Raw genomic sequence first — 22920 nt, 5'->3', positions numbered from 1 at the left:
AGACAAATACACCGAAATTAAGGTTAAAAGATAGCCTATGCAAGTATATTGAATTTGCTATATATTTTTAGTTTATTACAAACGTTAAACTCTGCCATGTTTTATTGTTGTTGTTTTGTATTTTGAATAGCCTAAGTGTAGGCCTATAATTGAACTGCTTAGTATAGCCTATATTTGATTTTAAACCAATACTCCTCCTACTCATGTAAATGAGTATGAATTATGAAAGACTCAGTTGTATTTTAAGCTGAGAGGGAAACTTTCAAATCTGTAATATGTTGAAGAAAATATCGTTTAAGATCATCACCTATATGAAAAAATATGGTCGAGTGTTTATTTGATATGACAATAGTGGTCGAAGGCTATTATGCTAGGCCTACAACCAACTAGTTGATATATTTTTTTAAATATCCACCAATATTGTGCTGTAATGCTTATTGGTGTACAGTCTAAATGTGACGCATACAGGCCTTTAACCACATCATAGATTAAACTGAATATGTCTAAAACACAAGCAGCACAAAAATCCATGTTAAGGCGGTTCAGTACTCTGACATAACGTTAGTTGGCGCCAACAAGTCAAAGCTCATAGTGCACAGGGTGAATAGATGTAGGCTACAAATAAATAAAATATTGATACATTTACAGTTTGGTAATCAAGTATAATATTGTTGTCATAACCTACAGTATATGGCCATAACAGGCAGGCAACATTCAACACATTCTGGAAAACCCACCCGTGGCTGCTGCTTGTTTATCAGAATTAATTTGATTTCGCAAGTCGCACTTGTTTCGCTTCAACAGTACGGCAGAACAGGCGGGGCCTCAGTCAAAATAGCATGACTCCGCCCAAACAAAGTCGCTCTAGTGTGGATATCGAACGCACCTGTATTACCGTAATTTGGCACGCGCATTTACGCTCACTGCTGCTGCGACCAAATCCACGCTCGCGCACGAAATCCATTTGCACTCCGGTAGTAGAGAGATCTCGAGGGCCTTGGACGAGTTGCTCATACGCTCCGTGAATTAAACAAACCGCTCGGCGAAAAGTCTGTGACTGACGATACCTCCCTCGGACAATCGTTGCCCCGCCGTACAGAGAGCAGCGGTCTTCGGTCAAACATCTTGACATCGCTGGTTTTGGAGGAAGAATGGCGGATTCGAGCAGCACCGCAGCGGCCGGGGCCGAAGGCTCCAACTCCTCTGCTGGGTCGACTGGCACGGTGGCCCCACCAGCTCCGGGAACCATTAAGACCGAGTCCGTGAAGGGCCAGCTTTTCGACGTGGGCCCCCGCTACACGAACCTCAACTACATCGGGGAAGGGGCTTACGGAATGGTTTGGTGAGTTAATGTGCTTGTTGTTTCTTGTTGGGCTAGCGGAGAAATCTAAAGAGGGAGCTATCATTAAGCTGTTTGTTAGCAAAGTACTGTTAGCCCGCTAACCGGAGCTGCTGTATTCAACTAGCGTCAAAACGTAAATGTGAAGAGCAATCGTGATGTTTGTGTATTGAAAGACATTGTTGAATTCAGCTTAAGACAGCTCGTGTTGTGGTTAGCAGCAGGTTAGCTGACGAGCTACAGGCGTGGCTATGAGCTTTTACAGGAAACAAGACTGGGAGTGATTGCGCAGGACGTACTTTGCTGATATCCGATGAAAAATCTGCTGCAGACTGCATTTGACCGCATAGTCGAGTTAATTAGACGCTACGGCCATTTTCTTACATTATAACATCCGGCCTCAGTCTCACAATCTATCATACTCGTGTTCCCTTGAAAACTGATAAACACTATTAAACACTTCGCCTGCAGCAGAGCTTGTTTGCTTGCTGCAGAGGATGCCTGTCGGATTTATCTGCCTAGGCCCTTTTCCTCGTCTTCTTGTGGGTTCCACAGGCTTGTGTGGACGCGTTTAGGAACAAACCCTGTTGCACTGTGTTGATACCCATGCCAAGTCACGGCTGTCGAGGCTGCACCGTGAACGCGATGAGATGTGACGGCGCTGCGTGTTCGTGCAGAGTGGATGGCAGCACAAGATCTTGGGGCCCACCTCACAACGAACCACTGCAACAATGGCACTGGGTGTAGAATAGATCACTGTCGTCCTCACAACAACACTATGTGACAGCTGCACACCATGGACCTATAAAGAGAGCTGCACACGGCGGTTTTGTTTGTGTCATCGCCGTGGTCATGTGACTCCACTGTCGCAGCATTTGCTGTTTGTAAACATTGCCAACACCCACCAGTTGACATAGCGAATGGGAAGCCAATAAGGGTGTTGATGCTGTAATCTTAAATAGCTGTATGTTTTTGCATGTCATCCTGGTGTGTAGACGTTTTGTCAGTTATGTGATTTGAAGCATTGTGTGTTCAATCTATCCAGTGCACTTGACTTGTTCATGCAACTGAAGGAGCTACAGAGGCGTGGGAACATGCCCAGTTTTATGCAGTTTGTTGTGCAATAAGAGAACGTTCTCACCAACTAGGAAAGATGTGATGTAACTGCTGTTCCTGTTGAGGGTGAGAAGCTTTATGTACAAACTTAGATTTGATCCCCCGGCCTCCACAAAGGCTCATTGTGCGATCATCACTGATGGGGTTTCAATCATTTGGACCCCAAACCTCCATGGAAGGACTAAGAGTGAGCTCAATGGTCCCCCAGAAACACACCTTTTCAGACTGACACTGCCACTACACTCAGGCCTGCACCTACATACACTGTATAACACCATAGCATGGCAACAACAACAAAATACAGTCACAGTGCACTTTGTGAATTTTATTTCTGTGAATGGTGCTATACCCAATAAACATATTATTATTATCTTGGTAATGGAGACTGTCTGCAACGCCCTTCTGGAGCTTGGTACATTTGCCCAGCAGGCCCTGATACCGTCATTGTGTGTGTGTGTGTAATCTGAAACCTTTTGTTTCCTTCTTCTTTTTTTTGCATCCGCCCCAATCCAGCTCCGCTCTGGACCACGTGACGAACCAGCGCGTAGCCATCAAGAAAATCAGCCCGTTTGAGCACCAGACATACTGCCAGCGCACACTGAGAGAAATCAAGATCCTGCTGCGCTTCCACCATGAGAACATCATCGGCATCAATGATATTCTCCGGGCCCGGCACATTGACAACATGAGGGATGTGTATCCTTTTGATTGCTGGTCGTGCCATGTGTTGCTGCTTCCCCCCGAAAACTTAGACTGAATCAAGCTATTTGATAGCATTCAAATTATTTTACACATGAAAAAGTAATACTTGTATATATTTTCTGCTACCTTTAGCATAAAGCTATAGTGCGTGACTTTTTCATATCGATCAATGTTGGTTACAATCAAGCCTTTGCCAAACGAGTTGACACAAAGTTGATCAAGCCTATCTGCTCCACAACACTCTTTGTATTTTTCAGTATGGCAGCGTTAACAAACTGGTGTTGCCCCCCGACACTAGCGCAGCAGGTCAGAAAAATCCCAAGAAATGTTTCAGTTGTTGATTCTACTCCTAAGAAAAAACCTGGACGTACAGCAAAAGGTTCCAAATCCATTGGCGATCACAGAAGGCTTACCTCATGTAAAATGGACGGACAGTGTTGTTGTAATTAATCAGAATTCCTCTTGGGGGTGACAGAAGTTACACACTATAGCTTTAAGTAACACTCCAAAGGTGTTAATTAAAATATTTGTCCATGTTGTATTTAATGAACCCGTAACAAAACTGCGCACAATTACTTTTTAAAGGGAGAATTTTATTAGTGCAGTTTTTTTTAGTTAAGAATGCTGCTGTGAGGCCATGGTGAGCTTATACCTGACCCAACGACAAGGAGTTGTTTGTGTGTGTGTGTGCGTGTGATTAATCCAGCTTTTAGCCTATGTACTCTTGCTGCAGACCTAGAAGTTTGGTTAACGAGGAGAGAAAGTTTGAGTCTATTGGGTTAGGGTGTTTTACAATCAATCAGTCAATTGCTTTTTGAAGGCTCTCTCTGGACAAGTATCATTTAGGCTAAATTTGAAACGGAAATAATCAATAAAAATTGTATTATTTTTCAAACTCTAGCAAGTACATTGTGAGTTTAGTTTTTTTTAATTGCATTGTGTAATTTAGATACTTTACTATATTCTAGAGATGTAAGAAGTGCCCTGATATCTAGGCATAAACGTTGATGTTAACTCTGAACTGCGTTCATTTAATCTCATCTTTACTGTTTATCTATTTGGCTAGTATTGATTCAATATTTCCTTTCAGACAGCTGGAGACAGCAGTGATTAGTTAAAGAGCATCTAGCAGTGGGCTCGGCTGGTCACTGAGCTGCTGCTGCACCAACAGTTTCTCTCTTGTGAGAAGATGCTTTGTGTGCTGAAAAACAGAAAGGAAATGTGTGATGTCCTTGTTTTTTTTTGTATTTTCTGGTTTTCGTCTTTGACCTCTGTAGTTGCTCCACTCTGTTGTATTGTGTGTTTGCTGACGTTGTGATGAATCCTCATCAGGGAGGGCACCAAAACCTTCTCCGAGTAGCTCAGCCGCTAGCACAGTGCACACTCTGTGGTGCTTTGAGCTCAACATGCTGACAATTACAATGCTACTCGGTCGATGATTGACAGGTACGTTTATCATGTCCACCATTTTAGATTAGCGTTTAGGAATGCTAACATTTGCTCTTTAGTATAGATCTTAAAGAAAGGCTAATGGGAGTGTCATTAACTTTGAAGGCGTTCTGTTATTGAAGCTTTAGTGCGTAACTTCTGTTGCCCCATAAGGAATTCTGAGTAATTAGAAAAACACTGTCGGCGCATCTACATGACGTAAGTCTTCAGTGATCTTGCATGGATTTTATACCTTCTGCTGTACATCCAGGTTTTTTCAGTACCACTGAAACATTTTTTTTCCGCTTCTTGAGCTCCTGTTCCAGTGTCAGGGGCGACACCAGTTTGTGAATGCTGCCATACTGAGAAATACAGAGAGCGTTTTGTGGAGCTGGTATTCTTAATCGACTTTGTATCAAACCATTTGGCGATGGCTTGAATGTACCCGGTATTCATTTATATGAATAAGTTACACACTGTAGCTTTAATCAGAGAAAAAAACACTTTGGAATTGCGGAAAGAAGTCAGGATCACCAAAGTCATCACACTTCATTCTGAGGAGGTACTAAGCTTCTTCAGCTGTTATGGCAATCCATGCGGATATCGTACAGAGACATGTTGCTCTAAACTACAAACGTGAGAGGCGAAAAGTCAAGAGGTCGACAAAGTCAGTAAGGGATTCATCCTTATTGAATTGAGAATTAATGTCCCTCCTGAAACGGTTTGATCTGTCCAATTGTCGTTGAGAGATTTCCGTCCGAACAAAAGTTGTTGTGGTTCCCCCTTGACCGGCGCCTACCTCCAGCTACATTGTGCAGACTCTGATGGAGACCGACCTGTACAAGCTGCTCAAGAGCCAGAAGCTGAGCAACGACCACGTCTGCTATTTCCTCTACCAGATCCTGAGAGGCCTCAAGTACATTCACTCAGCCAACGTGTTGCACCGCGACCTCAAGCCCTCCAACCTGCTCATCAACACCACCTGCGACCTCAAGGTACACACACACTGCACAACTGCATCTATTTTGTCAGATTTTGGTGATTGGATAGTGGAAATTGGTCATAATGTTGTTGTAAAATGTAATTTAAAAGTTCTATAAGAAGATATTCCCTTATTCCTACATGGTGCATTAAAGGTGGACTCAGTGATTCTGGAGAAAGCTTGTTGTCAAAATCAATGAATATATCCTCACAATGTGTTAATGCACAGCCTAGGCTCTGGAATCTGGAATGTAAACAATGGGCGTCCACCATAGCTAACAACGTGCCCGTTTACAGAGTCTAGGCTGTGTAATAACACTGGATTTATTTTTTAATTGCGCACACAGTATGGACACAGGTAGCGGATTGTGTGGAGGTATTCAATGATTTTGACGAGAAGAAATTATTTTGACAACCAACATTCTCCTGAATCATTGACTCCACCTTTTAAGGTCTTGAGTGCTTATTTTTATGACATCGATTTGTTACCAGTGGCAGGTTGCACCAGCTCTCGACCACCACGTTTGATAAAGGAATCTCAGGAATGTTGAATCTGTGTAGGGCTGACCCTTCCTTTCTCGCCAAAGCCCTGTCAAATGGTTGCCTCTCTTTAAATGATACAGGCTTTTAGTCTAGAAATATTCTGTTCTGAAGCCTTTTTTAAGATTTTCACGGCAGCCAGATGAGCCCTATTTACGCCTCCTCCGGTGTCCTGTTGTATATAAATTGGCTTTACTGTTTCTAATTCTATTCTACTTTTGGCCAAACAAATCTGCGTCTCTCTTTCCTGATCCCACTTTGTTCTTGAGTGTATGTACTGTATCTTAAGTCCCTGGATTAGTTGATCATGTGAGAACAATTTGAGAAATAAAAAAAGTGAAAAGCTCAAGAAATCAAAATCAAACCTTATCACGTAATGCCTGTGAGTTTTAACCATAATGTGTTTTTTCCTTATATAACATGAAATGTAACGCTGAAAGTCAAAATAATTGGTTCTAGACCGCGAACAAAAGCAAATAAAGTGATAATAATGTGAAAATAAAAGATTATTGTGTCGCCCTCAGATCTGTGACTTTGGCCTGGCGCGGATAGCCGACCCAGAGCACGACCACACAGGTTTCCTGACTGAGTATGTGGCCACGCGTTGGTACAGGGCTCCAGAAATCATGCTCAACTCAAAGGTGGGTGTCTGTGTGTGGGAGTGAGTGAGTGAGTGAGTGAGCGAAGTGGATTCTGTGTTTGACTGGATGGTCTCTTATTCCTTTGCGCTTCATGTGTGTTTGTGACTCAGGGCTACTCCAAGTCCATCGACATCTGGTCGGTGGGCTGCATCCTGGCCGAGATGTTGTCCAACAAGCCTCTCTTCCCTGGGAAACACTACCTGGACCAGCTCAACCACATACTGAGTGAGACAATGTTATTTTTGTAAAGTTAGTTGAAGATGATCATCCATGTTGGAATCCACTCTGTTTTTCTTGTGTTTTTTTTAGTACTTTATCCTTTAAATAACAACCAGTTTAAAAAGCATGTGCATCTATAACCGTTATGGTATTCTTTCCTCAAGTTACTTATCCTATTGAAAACTGAGCTTGTGCAGTTTTTCTGTTAACAAAAACGGCAATAAAAACTGGACTGAGATTAGATAACGGCCACATCTGCCCCATAAGCCATCAGTTGAGTCGACATATTGAATGATGTCCCCTTCCCTCTATCTCTGCCTGCAGACGTGCTGGGCTCTCCAACTCCGGACGATCTGAACTGCATTATCAACATGAAGGCCAGGAACTACCTGCAGTCCCTGCCTGAAAAGGCCAAGGTCCCCTGGGAGAAGGTCTTCGGAGTTCCAGTGGACTCCAAAGGTAAGGGTTGACGTATGCCTTTAAAATAACAAAGATATCAACTCCAGATACTGTATATTTCAAAATATCTTTACATTTCTGGTTGTTTCACTATCAGTCCAAAAAACATTTAGACCGTGAGATAAAATAAGTTTGTATTTCATAATTTGCACGCAGCTTTGGACCTGCTGGGCCGCATGTTGACCTTTAACCCCATCAAGCGCATCAGCGTGGAGGAGGCCCTGGCCCATCCTTACCTGGAGCAGTACTACGATCCCACAGATGAGGTACGAACACACACACAGCCGTCATTTCAAGCGCTTATTTTACTCATTTGGCTGCTGTTGCTGCAGCACTAAACAAAAATCACATTTCAATTTGTATAAAGTTGGACAAGTTGAAAAACCTGCAAAGAAATTACACAAAGCCCAAGTGAAGTAATGTTTTGTGCTGAAAAATCTAAGTTTTCTAAAAGCTAAAGTGGAAAGAGTACGCTCATCAATATTTTAACTGGGCTGTGCTATATGGAGGGTGGGGGGATCTGCCAAAGCAGAAAGGCTTATTCAGACACGCAGTGGGCATGTTCGTCATTGTTTTCAACCACAAGCCAAGATTTAACTGTAAGCCTTTTTCAGCTTTGTGCTTGGAAGCCTCTTAGCTTCCTTGGGAATGCAATCAACATACTATGGTTTTCCCCTTCGCTTGGGACAGGGTTAGGGGGTTAATAAAAGAGCGTAATAACTAAACACTTTTTTTCTTTTTTAATTTTTTCTTTTTACTCATAGCTGTTACATGCCTCTACAGCAGTTTGTGTGAAACTGCAGCCTCCTTTGAACTGCAGTTTTACTTTGGTTGTGTCATGATCACACTGTAGACTTGTACTTACCCTCGCCAGGCTTTTAATTTATTAATCTCTTTAATTATTTGAACCCACTACCTTTGGGACATATGCTGCAGCCACCTTCTTTATAGTTTTAAGAACCATGTGCAGCATGTTGCAGCAGTATAACACACATCACTTTCTTTTTGCCAATAAGGCCTTTATTTTTCAAGTTAAATAAGAGGGACCTAAATTCTAAGCTTAAGTTGAAAGTGTCTACTATGTGTGTGTTCTGTGCGTAGCCAGTAGCAGAGGAGCCCTTCACTTTCTCCATGGAACTGGACGACCTTCCCAAGGAGAAGCTGAAGGAACTGATCTACGAGGAAACACTTCGTTTTGAGAAAAACTACCAGGGATCCTGAGACACACAGGTAGAGGGCAACCTCGCACCCAAACACACGGTCACATCAACGCAGGGTTGCAAATTAAAACGTGAAATTTATGTTTTTGAAGACATGCCATCTTTATGTAGTTATAGGTGGATGCCAGTGATTCTGCAGAAGGCTTGTTGTCAAATCACTTTGTCAGTGAATATCTCCTCAAAGTCCGCTACTTGTCTGGTGTAAATACACTGCCTAGGCTCTGTATACGGGTATGTAAACAAAGGGGGCCCACCGAAGCTAGGAACATGCCCGTAGATATTCACTGATTTTGACAAAAAGTTATTTTGACAACTAGTGTATCTGGGAAGCAGTTTTCAGATAAACTGGATGTTGTTTAATTACTAAGACCAACTTCAGTGTGAAATTGACTAGTAAACACACTTAATGTCCTGTATAATATTTCATGTAACCAGTGAATAAGTCTGGAAAAACAACTACATACGATTTATAAATTAATTTCTCTTACTGTTGTATCAAAGAGTACAAACGTTGATCCCCATCTCCCTCACTACCTTACCACAGCAGATATCTCCTGTAGTCACTATCGTTCATATGTGATTCAGCAAAGCCACTTTTCTTCAATATGTGGCTGAAATGAACATTTCTGGTCTCTCCTTCATCCTCACGTCTTAACACATGACAGGTCAGATCTTGTCCAAATGGAAGTTGGACTGAAATCTTATATCCAAGAGGCACTAAGTGTGTTTTCTTCTTTCCTTTTTTTTCTTCTTTTAGCCCTAAAGAGTGACAAAGCCACACGGAGGCTTGGAACAAGACGATCCCAAATGACCTTCTCAAAAAAGAAAAAGAAAAAATGCAAATCTTCAAGAAACCAACGAAAAAAGAGAAACCAAGAAATATGAACATTTAACTGCTTATCTTTCCATTTCTACTGCAAGAGAGCTAAGTTAAACTTTTTTTTTAAATTTCTATTCCTGTGGCTGGATGGGGCGGTAGGGTCTGTCGTACTGTTTCCGTTTTGTCCCTCCTCGCCTCACGTTTAGTTTTCCCGTTCCAACATCCTGCCTCATCCTGTCCTCATCTACAGTGACTCTCCCCTTTTCTCCTCTCCTGCACCTTCTGCCGACCCATCTGTCCATCTGTCTATCTAAGCTCTCCTCTCTCTTTTTCGCTCTCATATAAGCACATACTACTGTATTAACCAACACCATAACTCTCTTTGTCTTGCTCCATGTTAATTACAACCTGGAAAAAAATATATATATCGAGGGCTAAAAGTACGGGGATGCTAATCGGGTGTGTGTGTGTATGTATATACGTAATATAAAGCGTGCTTGTCACAGGTTTTTGTTGTTTTTATTTTATTTTTATTTTTGATCAGTTCAGTAGTGTCTGTAAATTTTTTTTGGGCGGGGGGGGGGGTATATTAGCAAGTCTTTTTCTTTTTTTTGAACACTTTTGAGACAAACCTTCAATGTTTATACTGGCATGTTTTTCTAACAAAAACAGACAAACTGTATGATGATCATATGAATGCATGCATTCCTGAAATTAACCAAAGTGGCAGAGAGATGCAGGAAACCTGACTTGGGAGCAACTAAAGGAATATCTATTGTAGTATTTTGACTTGTACCCAGAATACATTTCTTGACCTATAACTTGTAACCAAGGGCAGATAAACCATACCATTTTATATTTAGGAGGCCCCCACAAGATTGGGAAAAATTTGCAAAAGGCATGGAATTGAACTTTCTATAAATGTGCATTCAATCAAAACAATAAAGCCTAAAAGCACCATTTTTAAGAACATCCGAGATAAAACGTGCAGAAATTGAATGGATCAGGAACTGCATTGGAATTTCTTTTCGAAATGCAGAAACAGAGGGCAACCCAAATACTGATGTAAGACAATTGGTATATCGTCACCTCAACGTCCATATTTGCCCCCTTTTTGCATGAAATACAACCAACATCAAGTAGCTGATCCAGTGTCAGTATCACATTCCTATATCCCATTACATACATATGTACGTAGTCTACTGGCCCTCTGTGGTCCCTCAGCTCCTTTTTGATTCCCAAAATGTAAGATTAAACTGTTATCATTTTCCGGAGTCTGTCACCACACCTTAACGTCAGGCCAGTTGCATTTTCACAGGAACAGCTCCTCCATGAAAACTATGAGATTCCTATGTTTGTTATGTTCAATCTTTGGTTGATCTGAGGCATCCATATTTGTCTGGTTTTCAGGCACTTCCGTCTTCGAAGGTGCAATACATCAGATACTTAATTCCCCAAGTTTGGGAGTTGGACCGAACACCATTTAAAATTCATGAACTCGGGGCCCCTGATGTGGCAACATAATAGTAAAAACCTTAGTGCTGCACATGTGAAACAGCCATCCCTTCATGGCTGTGCAAAACAATATCCCAGTTAGTCTGTTTTTTTTATTTTTTGCGCTCTCTCTTTTTTCCCTCTTGTGTTTTCCCCTGCTCTCCCTGTTGACGTAATGGATGTTAATTCTTCAGTGTGGGTGATTTAGCGCTCATTCCTGTTTTTAGTTTTTCTCATCGGAGTAGGCTTTGTGTGTGTGTGTGTGTGTATGTTATGTCTGCGTCCATTGTTGATGTCTGCTTCTCCTCGTCGTTCTGGATGTGATCGTACTCATCACTGCTCAGTCTGCGCTCATTTCTGCCTGAAGAACCAGTAGATGACTCTCCCCCCCAATTCCCAAAAAACAAAACAAATGGACCAACACATGCACTGGATCTCTTCTCTCTCAGGGGCAGGCCTGTGATGCAGATAGACCTGGATCTGTAGCGCTCACACACTGAACTTGCCCTATAGCAGCAACTTTATTTTATTTTTTATTTGTTTCTCTAGTCACGTTATTGTGGGCTGTTTTTCCTCCAAAGCCATAGCCATCAGGTGTGAGATTTTTCGGTGCACGTGGTGATATTCATCCGTTTTTTTGTTCAAACCTCTCCCAACTCTCGCCACGCTTTACTCAAAGGGCTGCCTCCCTCCTCCTCCTCACCTATATTTGGTAATACCCTTCTCCTCAGAAAAATCATTGCCTGGATCATGGATCACGTATGGTCAAAAACCGAGCAAGACACTCGCTCCAATCACATAACTCAATCAGCACGCCTGCACTTTGTCTTTTCAGCCACGCTCTCTCTCCCCCCCACCCGTCTCACATCCTCCTTGTTCAGCTTTAAGTTTTGTGTGTGAGTGTGTATTAATTAAGGCAGTAATTTATGTCTGTGCGTGTGTGTATCTGCTCCTCAGTAACATAAAGCCAAGACTCTTTCTGTGTATGTGTGTGAGCCTAACAGCTGGGGCGCTCTCTGCATTTACCTGTGCTTTTACATCATCAGTGAGACTTATCATTTTGTGTGTGTGACACAGGTATTTTGTATGTATATTTGATCAACAGTCAATAAGGCCCTGCTTGCTTTTTTTTGGGTGTTTTTTTCCCCCCTCCAACCTGCCACCAGACCAAACATCTCAATGGGTAACCATGGGAACGAACCTAGAGGACCACATTTTGCAATCCTCCTGACACACGCACACACACACACACACTTCCTCTATCCCTTTCTGAGGAGAGTAACTGTGTGTTTGTGAAAAGTTGCACTTAAACACACCATTATACATTCACGCAGTATCGACGAGTCTAAGGGGCCTGTCTGTCATGGGGCCTGTCTCCATATATTGTTATTTTTAAATGGCTGTTCTTTCTTATTATTGCTATTGTTGGTATATTGGTGAGTTGTTGTTTTCTTTTCTTTTTTTACATAAAAGGGAGTTAAAGTATGATTATTATTTTTTTTATTATTAGGATGTTTTTAATTTTATCTGTATTTTTCTTTCTTCCTTATTTCTCTTATGGGCGTGGTTATTATTATTGGCAGTGTTTTCAATCTTTCTGGCACTTTTTTTTTTTTTGATTTCCACTCCAGGATCTTGTGAGGAATTATTTTAAAAGAAGATTTAAGTAGATTGTCAAAGAGATATGAGTTATTGAGGGTTATAGTCTGTATATTCTATGGGTATTATGAATTAAACGATTAACAAAGAAACAGAATTATATACATATAATTAAATAAAATTTCCTGATACTGTTACAGCTGTTTGTGGATGCTTTTTTCTTGTGTTTATTGTTCTCCCTTCCATGATACTTTCAGCACCTTTTACATTCAGTCATTAGACTGCAGTTAACCATTTCACAAAGACACTTTGACTTTGTCTTAGACCTATAACTAACAATCAGACTTCAAGTAGACCTGTAAAGTAATCCATAGCTGTCTAGTGTTGCCCTCCTACCAGATACATAAGTGGATAAGCTGACAAAGCAGTATCACAACATTTTGCTGGGAAGTGAACGTTTCTTGTGGGACAGTCAAATTACTGCAAAGACTCGCAAAACGATAACAGACACTAAACCACAACAAAGAGATGCAGAACTACCTAAAAATGACAAAAACACAAACCAACCGCAATGAGACACGTAATAACAAAAATAAATTAAAAAAAAAGACTCGAAACAATTGTAATAAATGCTTAATTACCACAAAAAGACCCAAAGCGACCACAAAGAGGAGTAAAACAACTACTTTTTAAAATTCATTCATTACTGAATACATGATGTGATTTTATATACCATCTATGGATGTGACACAGCTGAGTTGTAGATGCTGTGGCATCTTTAACATGTCAGGTTAGAGTTACATGAGACAACAGATGTCTTGCCAATGGAACCACTGATTATCAGGTGTCACTGACTCCTAGTTCTACGCTAGCCTGGAGGCAGGGAGGCAAACTTTTCAGGCAAAATATAAATCTGTATAGCTTGACTGACTATCTTGTGAGCTAAATTAAAAGTGGCCTTACTCTGCAGACTGATCTGAAATATAACAGCCCGAGGGTGATAACTTGGCAGCATCTAACCATGAAAGATTATTTGCTTCAGGGCTTTCGTGTCTAAACTCGTCCTCACCGTACACGCTTTGCCGTGATACTGGGTTGGTACCCCAACATCCCCATAAAGATATGACAGCAAGAATGTCTCATTTAAAAGTTAAAAATCTATGACAACTTCTGGAAAAGAAAAAGGTAGTCAAACAATGGTGCATGATCTGTTTGGAAAATGGAAAGTGACTAGGATTAGTCAAAGGGAGACACCTGCAAACGTAAGAAAATGCTGGAAAGTCGCACTGCAATGCACTGCCGTGAATAGACCCATAACATCTATTCTGGTGGGAACCAGGCTTGTTGTAACATTTCAGCGGGCTCCACCTTTTTTGCACTGTCACATTCCAGCTTTGTTTTTGAAGCTGAACAATGCAGTAATACACTCTGCTGACTTTGTATTGTATGTATAGGGAGCATGCTTTCCTCTCTGGACATGCAGTTGTTCCCATATTTCTGGCGTCAGGGGTCAGATTTGAGTTGACATATCTCCTCCGGACGCCCTCACCTTTGTCAAATATACACAGGCTAAAGAGAGCTGCTCCCAAAACATCAGCTACAAACTATGTCACAATAAATCTGAACGTGACACTTCATACCACCTGCATGTCATCATATGAGGTTGATTTATGAACACACACAAACACTGACAGCCGAGCCGACCAAACAATCCAATCAATTAAGCAGGATTAAAGAAAGTGTTGGCAAGTGTTGGCAGACATTTAGTGCCCAGGTGTTACACACGCGCATTGTACCATCGAACAAAAGCAGAGTAAAGAGAGTGAAATAGCCTTGCCCAGGGGAGAGGCCACTGAGAGAGAGAGAGTGGGTGGTGAGGTGAGGTGAGCTCATGGTCAATGAGCTGGTATTTCATTAACTTATATTGTACAGGTCCAAAGGCTTTAGGTGCCTTCACTCAGAGTGAGTAAGAAGTTACGCTTTCTTAGGAAATACCAGTCCGACCAGTTTTTTCAAAAATTCCAGGTAAAGTAGCTCGGGAGCAGTTTGTCTTCGTGTCAATCGGTTCACTTTTCTTTGGGAAACTTAAAAGATCTAGATATCTTTATCAATAGCTTCAATTGATTTTGTCCCAACATCAGTGGTGGGATCTTGCAGTAGGGACGTATTCACAGGGGAAGGGATGAGCGCTTTTCTGTACTTTGTCCTCCCGGCTCTGGGTGGATACACTCTCGCCTCGGTCTACCTGCTGAAGAACCCCCTGGTTCTCCACAAGAAGAAACGCACAGCCTTTTACAGCACACACATCTCACACAGAGGAGGTGAGTCTGCTCAGGATTACTGAATGGGAGGTATATGGAGAGATCTTATATGGCTATTTTTAATATTCCATTGTGCTTCTGGTGATTTACAAGGTAACATATAATATTTTCCTATTAAAACTGTACAGTAAGGGTACATTAATGCTTAGTTAATGCTATATACAGTAAGGTAATTTGTAAATAACTGTTTAGTTAGTTTTTTCTCTCAGGTTTGTTGAAAACCCGCGGGAAAATATAAAAAGTCAATATAACAAGCATCATGTTGACAATGTTATGGAATTTCCTTCTTTATCTTAGTAAATATTAATAATTTACTTGAGGTAATCTTGTTTTATGTGGCTGTCCATTGTCTCCTGTTAGAAGGCACTGTCAGGTCAGCTGTACAGATAGTAAGTAATCTCCCTAGAAACCAAGGTCTTAGTGGTTATCAGTTCAGCTCTTTCCCAAAACATTGATATGCTTGGTTCCCAAGCCTGGCCCCCCTTAAAGGTTCCATAGAGTGTGTGTTGAGTACAGATTAAGATTACCATAGTTACTTGTTTGTGATTTCGGATGCAATAGAATGGTTATTCATGCTTAGAATATCCTTATTCGGATACTTGTAAAACGAAAGTGTCATTGAATCTTGCTTGGCACAAAGTTAAAACACTGATCTCAAGAATTGGGTGCCAATACACTTTGTTTCACTTGAATTGCTCCTTGGCTGAGCTTCAATAAATATTTCATCCATCGACACCCAAGTGTCCCAAACCTTTCTTCAGTGCAACCGAAAAGAGATGCAAATATCTGATTGCTAACCTCATCAAGTTAGGGCTAATTCTGTGTCTCAGGGGGTCTACTGAAATACAAGTCAACAGTTTGAATCTGACTACACTTTACAGCCAATTGTATAGGTTTTACTATTGACTGTGTAGTATTCTCAGAAAAGTATTGGATGCGACAAAAGTTTGTCCCAGTGCAACTAAGTGTGTCTCTGTTGCAGGATGTGGAGAGAGGATAGAAAGCACAATGGCTGCGTTCACAAAGTGAGTACAGATCTCGAGCGGTGAGCTACTGCTGCTGCTCTCAGAACAGCGGTGAGATAAAAGGATTGTATTCACTTCAAAGCCTTTCAGCCCCAGGCCAAAAACTGTGTTTTTTTTACTATTGCCATTTATCAGCTTCTCACAGTCTCTCTGAATGTGTATGAAGACATACATGAACATATTGCACATTTTCCCCTTTTTTTTCAAAAGCATCGCTTAAACAGTCTCAGGGATGCTGCCTGTGACCAACCGAGCACCTTCTAATTGACTCTGATTCTATCTATCCTTTCTAATAAGGCGTAAAACTGAGTGATGATGCAAACTTTTGCATTTGCAGAGTGTGTAGTTGGTTTACAAAGCATATTTTCCCTACATGTAATACTAGGGCGGTTGAATAGTTCTTTAATTTTAGATTCAAATAGTTATTTTGCCACACCCAAACGTAAGAATAGAATATGTTTGTGAACAAAACTGCGGGCCATGCTGCTGTAAACAACAACTGTGCAATGTTTAAACTTTTAAACTACTTTTAAAGTAGCTTTCTAACTTCAAACATTGTTCCAATTTTCCTGGTGAGGAAAGTTTTTTTTTTCAGTTATGAGAATAAACCTTCGAAAATGTTCACTTCTCTGACACACCCAAAGTTACATAGTGAACCTTTTTAGAGATTGGCCAACAGCTGTCTCACAGTTCAATTAAAAGCTCTCTCACTGCTAAAGCATCACATGCATGTTTTTTTCTATTCTTTCCTCCCTCCGTGTCTCCAGTGCAGTAGAACAGGGCACACAGATGCTGGAGCTGGACTGTCACATGACTCGCGACGGACACCTGGTGGTGTCACACGATGAGAACCTGCTGAGGCAGACAGGCCACGACGCCACCATCTCCTCACTCAATCTAAAGGTATGGGTAGGATGAATAGGTCAAAAGGTCAGGCCAAACACTGGTGGATTTTTTTGGAGTCTTTTTATCAGCCCACCCTATTGGGCTTAAACATATACAAATAGTCATTACATAATGCTTGTCAAATAAATCTAGCCCCATATGCTCTAGTTTTATTGCAATGTTCAAAAATAGCTGCAAAATATTAAGTTACTGCACCCGGAACTACATCTTTTACATCAGTGTTTGTTTTCAGTGCGGTTTGCCTAATACTTGGCCCGTAATGGTGATCACAATCTTATATAATGATGATGTAACTTTAACGTCTCCGTGCATCTGCTTTCAACTCTTTTAGGATTTGCCTCTGTACAAGGAAAGACTGGCGGTGACATTTTATGCAGGTAAGAGCTCCTCCATGAACTATCTAATTATTGTGGTTAATAAACAGCCATCTAATGAATAAGAGTGTGTGTGTGTGTGTGTGTGTGTGTGTGTGTGTGTGTGTGTGTGTGTGTGTGTGTGTGTGTGTGTGTGTGTGTGTGTGTGTGTGTGTGTGTGTGTGTGTGTGTGTGTGTGTGTGTGTGTGTGTGTGTGTGTGTGTGTGTGTGTGTGTCCCTCCTCCAGGTCACTACAGCAGCGGTGCAGACAGGAAGTTCGCTCTGCTGGAAGACGTGTTCGTGAAGTTCCCCTCGATACCTGTCAGCGTTGAGATCAAAGAAAACAACAAACAGATGATAGATAAGGTAGAGAGAGAAAAAACACTTCAGCACTTTTCACTGGTAAATGAAATAATCTCCAAAATTCTAAAAATTCATATTTACGTATTAAAGGTGGATTCAGTGATTCTGGAGAATGCTTGTTAAATTCACTTTATGTCAAAATCTGCGAATATCTCCTCATGATTCGCTACCTGTCTGTACAGTGTGTGTGTGTGTGTGTGGGCTGGCTCTGAAAAAATGGGTATGTAAACAATAGGGGGCCCACTGTAGCTATAGCACCATGTCCGTTTACAGAGCCTAGGTTGTGTATTAACACTAGATTTGTTTTCTCTAGAATCGCTGACCCCACCTTTAACCTAGGTCGAGTTGTTTTGAATATTATGTACACTTCATTTATAATTATGCATTCACTGCCCATGTTGTGCACCGTGAATGTCATGTTTGTAAAAGTACTCGATTTTGCTCGCTGATTTCAATTCAATTCAATACACCTTTAAGCCGTGTCAGTTCTTCACATCTTCATCTATTGCCCCTCTCTTGTCCATTTACAGGTGTCCAACCTGATCAAACGCTACAACAGGGAGGATATCACTGTTTGGGCCACTGTTGACTCCGGGATCATGAAGGAGTGCCAAGAAACGGTACTACATAAAACACCCACCAGGGGGAAACAAAGTTACTTAGTAAAGCTTTTACACACAGTGTCACATCTTGTTACCCCTTTCTAAATTGTTTCGACTGCTTGATCTTAGATCTAAAACAGTAAACCATGTCATAAAAAGCTGTCTTTCTGCTTGCTCTCAGAATGGCTCCATGCCATACAGCTTCACCATGAAACGAGGTGCGCTGCTTCTGCTTCTCTTCTACACTGGCCTGCTGCCCTTTGTGCCACTGGGAGAGAGTTTGCTGCAGTTCTACCTGCCACGCATCATCAACAGGTGTGGCTGTTGGCCTGTGTACAAACATGTTGAGGCCATGGCATCATCATTATACAATCATAAATGCCAGCAAGCTGTTAACACTTTCAAGTTTTACAATTATTTGTTTGGCATATGCACGACAAATACTTGCGCAGTTTTTGGCATTGAAATTCTTAAATCCACAGCTTCCTCCAACAATGCAACAAACCAAAAAAAAATATAGAAGAACACATGAGAGAATCTAAGATATAAAAATGTCAATGACAATACAAAAATAGTTATATATAATAGTTAATATTGTGTCACAGTACGTGTCTGTTGTTTCTCTCTGTGTGTGCTGAAGGACATTCATTCCTGAGAAACGCATCCTGAGGAACTGGCTGGTACTTTGTCTGTTAGAAAAGTGAGTACAGTTTCCAAGTGGGCATCCTCTAGCCTTCCTTTTACAACCAACTTTTTTTGGTGTGTGGAAATCTAAAATGTTTATGAGTTGCCAAACATTTAAAAGAGAAATTATTTCACTGAAAGCCTTACTGAGAAAATGACATCCAGAATACAAGTTGTGTCGTGTTCATGCAGTTACAACATGTGGGGTACAAAGTTTTCACTGTTGTTTGTCTAAAAATATTGAAATGTTCATCCATGCTGTCATTCCAGAGTTACAATGAGGAAGAGTCTTTTTAACCACCTCGCAGCCCGTGGAATTCAGGTATGGAAAAAGATAGAAAACAAGATCAAAGAAAGAAAAGTTTAGACAAAAAAAATTGGAAACACAATATGTAGAAAAATTGTACACCCCAGACCAACAGTAAAATGCTCACAGCACCTTGAATGCATCACCTCTGTCCTGAAGTGAGTAATCTATGCAGGGGTGAGGTCATCCACCATAGTCAAGCAGTGAGCATTAAAACAATTGAAGTCATATGCCGCAGCCTTGTCAGCTGCTGAAGGCCTCATCTCATTTGTACACTTGTGAGAAATTCTGAGTAAACCGGTGACCAAGAAAAGCCCTTCCATGTACACACAGTGGTAAGGTTCCCTCCCCTTCAGGAAAAAAAGAGAGTATTGTGTAAAATAAGGAATTGTAGTGAAAAAAAAACTAATCAAAAACTTTTATCTCTAATAGCAAGGAATCTAACATAAAATAATGGACACTGTTTCAAATCACTGTATAAATCCATTGTTTATGTGCGTGCAGTATACTTTATATTTCAGTAATGTAACAGAACGCTACCCTGGCATTGGTAAAATTCTTAATAGCAGTATATTAATGCCTTTATGTTTTGCCATATCAACTATTTTTCCACACTGTAGTCTAATCCATAGCGCCCTGGTCTTTCATGCTGATGTCTGCAGTATGTTGACAGTTATATCTAACTGCCTTAAATTATCATTTGTCCCAGCCTCCATTAAGCTGACGAACGATGTGCAATAAAATATTGTGCAATAAATAGGTGAGCACATTAGCACTAAGCACTTTATCCACAAGTTCTAGTTAAATAGGGCAATGTGCAATACATATACAATATTAACACTTGCACTGTATCCCCTTACTGTACATTTCTAAGCAATACAGCAAAGTACAATTTAACTTAGTCTCAATCAAGCTCTATGTTGTCGATGTTAAAATGTTAGTTTGTCTGTTTGTTTTTGTTCTGCTGTACTCTCTGTGAAGTATGTTATGAAAACAATGATGCACTGTGCCCAAGACAAATTTCCCCACGGGAACAATAAAGTTGAACCTTAACCTTAACCTTCATATCTTAGTGTAATTTATGGTCAGGCTACGTGCTGTAGCTCAGAACGAACCAAAGCAACCAAACCATTAAAATATATAATGTATTTCAATGGTAATAAAGCAAAATACAAGGCGACAGAAACCATTCCTTTAACTGTGTACGCATTTTTGAAGAAGAAATGAGCAAAGGTCCCTAATTGCTAAATAGCTTAGCTTATCACAAATATTGGTGAAATAAAATTGTATTACAAAGTGTAAAAAATATAGAGCACAACATAACATGGTCAATAAACAAGTGTCAACAAGCACACATGACATTTTAGTGATTTTGTAAAACTTATTTGTGATAAGCTACATATAGCCATGAGCGACCTTTGCCCATGTCTCCTTCAATCATGCTCTGACAGTTAAAGAATGGTTTCTGTCGCCTTGTCTTGAACCCGAGAGTGAGGCAACAAACTACAAAAAAAAATTGACTATTCCTTTAATTATGTCTTTTGAGGGGATCTCCAGGGACACCAACCGACAGATCATCACAGTTGCTTGGTATCTTTCTGTAATTGCAGGTGCATTTGTTTGTGTGCAACCGAGAGGAAGACATGAAGGCTGCACTCGAAGTGGGGGCCACGGGGGTGATGAGTGACTACCCGACTCTACTGTCTAGCTACCTCCACAGAAACAGGTGTCAGGATTGACCCCCGAAACATGAAAGTGAAACGAACCTCAGCCCTTTCATCTTTTACCTTATCACTGAGTTATCTGCAACACATATGCAGCCCAGTCAGTGTTTACATAATCAATCACTGACTTCTTCCTGTATCAGTGCAAAAAGGTGACACATTGGATAGAATAGACAAACAAAGGTGTAACAACAATTTAGGAGAACGGTCTTTCCGTATGAGCAAGTTTTCCTATTGTAGATACGTTTCTTTTCTTTCCAGTTGTTTTGTCTGTTGAGGGTATGGCCCTCATAAAAGGGGTTCCCTGCCCTTGTCCATGTCGCCACACCAGTATTGTTTGACAGAGTGGTGGGGTGAAGTAAATCATGGAATAGGTGGCGGTATGTGCTTCTGCTGCCACATTCCAGCTGTTGAGGGAATGAGTTTGATCTAGTTTTTACAAGAACTGTCCTTTTTTCTTGCCAAATTTCTTTAATGTGAGAAAAAACTAAATTCCCATTACAAAATCTAATTCTGCATGGAAGGAGACTATGTGGCTTTCTTTTTGCTGGAGAGACTAAGATTGTATTCAATGGAACTGCTGTGTGTATTATTGCAGAGTGTCTACCTTTAATAAAACCCATTTAATCTAGATGGATTATGGAAGGAATCTCTTTTCATAATCTGCGTGCTTGAGCCTCACTAATGATTTTTACATATTTGTTGATGAGTGAAATGGAACGGGGAGCTGGCTGGTAGTCTTTGTCAGGTTTCAAAAGAAGTGAAATAGTGGCAATGTTTGAGTTTTTTGATCCGCCCTGAGCTTTGTTTTATTTCAGTCTGTGAGAAAGTGGTGAGAGGATGGTCCAATGGTCCAGGGTGTGTAGCTGTAGACAATATTTAACCCGCAGGAGTCAACTGACTTCCCATTTAATGATAACAGAGTGATTTTTTGTTGAGTGTGTCTGATGTTCTGTCTGCTGACATAATTTTATTGGATGAAGTAAATTCAATTTAAATAACTTATTTGGAAAAATTCATTCCAGGAGTTCTGCTTTTATATTCTCTTTTTATGGTTAACCCTTTTATATCCCCACTTAATTTCCTTGGGGTATTAATAAAAACGTTTTTTTTAACAGACCCACTGTTTGTTTTCTTTTAGTTTTCTTTTAAACATTGGCCTCAAATGGTTGAGATGAAATGTTATGGTTAAGATGAAAAGAACACAGATGTGTAGTTGGACATTAAAGAAATGAAAAGACACACTGATTGGTGCTGCAAATCAGAATCAGAATAGGTTTATTGCAAGGAATTTTCACACACACAGACACACACAGACACACACACACACACACACACACACACACACACATACACACACACACACACACACACACACACACACACACAAATTGCTTTGAGTGGATGTTGCACACACAAGCAAATACACATAAACATATATAACATCAGTTCAGGAAAGAGCATAAAGGCAAGTTTGAGATAATATAAATAAAACATTTTCAACAAACAAATATAAAAAGATAAATATGTGCAAGTATGGTGTGCAAATATATGTGCAAATTACATCTATGTAGTACAGTGTTACTAATATCTAGTCTCTGTTGTGCATGTGCATTTTATAATTTTGACCATCTAGTATACAAGCAAATAAAAACAGAGGTGTGTGCAGTAAGCGTCACCTGTCTCCTTGTTTTCCCAGGCTACGGCCAAAGTCCAGCCACACTGCTTTGATAATAATCAACCAGTCTGTTGGTGGAACAAAGGCTGTATTTTTCTGACCTGATTGGCTGCTTGACAACTGAGTTAATGGAATATAGCCTAAGTGGATCAGAGCAGACGGAGGTCTTTAATACAGTAGATCCAATCCAAATGTTTGAATAGGTGACCCAGGAAAGAAATTAGGCTGTTGTGGTTATACAACAACAGCTGTAGCTACTATTGATAACACAGGCCATAATGTTGTAAGATCAAATGCATACTGGGTTATGTTAATGTATCAGTAAAATATGAACTTGGTTGTGTTTTTTTTTTTTTTGTAAGAATGTGAGAATCATTTGCAGACTTTGTTTGTGTGTTA

The 22920-nt window shown here is 40.6% G+C and overlaps 2 protein-coding genes across 2 annotated transcripts; both read left to right on the top strand.

Moving 5' to 3' along the window:
- The first annotated feature begins 952 nt into the window (after positions 1–952).
- On the top strand, positions 953–12755 carry mapk3 (mitogen-activated protein kinase 3). The gene is made up of 9 exons (XM_080043264.1): positions 953–1342; positions 2969–3151; positions 5391–5580; positions 6631–6747; positions 6858–6972; positions 7291–7425; positions 7582–7691; positions 8527–8655; positions 9403–12755. Exons 1-8 carry the CDS (start codon positions 1152–1154, stop codon positions 8644–8646), a joined length of 1161 nt encoding a protein of 386 aa, XP_079899390.1. The 5' UTR covers positions 953–1151; the 3' UTR covers positions 8647–8655; positions 9403–12755.
- A 1682-nt stretch (positions 12756–14437) lies between these two features.
- gdpd3a (glycerophosphodiester phosphodiesterase domain containing 3a) lies at positions 14438–21962 on the top strand. The gene is made up of 10 exons (XM_080043412.1): positions 14438–14879; positions 15862–15904; positions 16672–16807; positions 17142–17187; positions 17411–17529; positions 18057–18146; positions 18310–18443; positions 18769–18828; positions 19083–19134; positions 20730–21962. The coding sequence occupies exons 1-10, from the start codon at positions 14741–14743 to the stop codon at positions 20856–20858; spliced, it is 948 nt and encodes a 315-aa protein (XP_079899538.1). The 5' UTR covers positions 14438–14740; the 3' UTR covers positions 20859–21962.
- Positions 21963–22920: the final 958 nt, after the last annotated feature.

Source organism: Ammodytes marinus, assembly GCF_949987685.1.
Source record: "Ammodytes marinus genome assembly, chromosome: 16".
NCBI lineage: Eukaryota > Metazoa > Chordata > Actinopteri > Uranoscopiformes > Ammodytidae > Ammodytes > Ammodytes marinus.
Note: the sequence above shows the minus strand (reverse complement) of the source record. Positions and strands in the feature narration are given on the sequence as shown.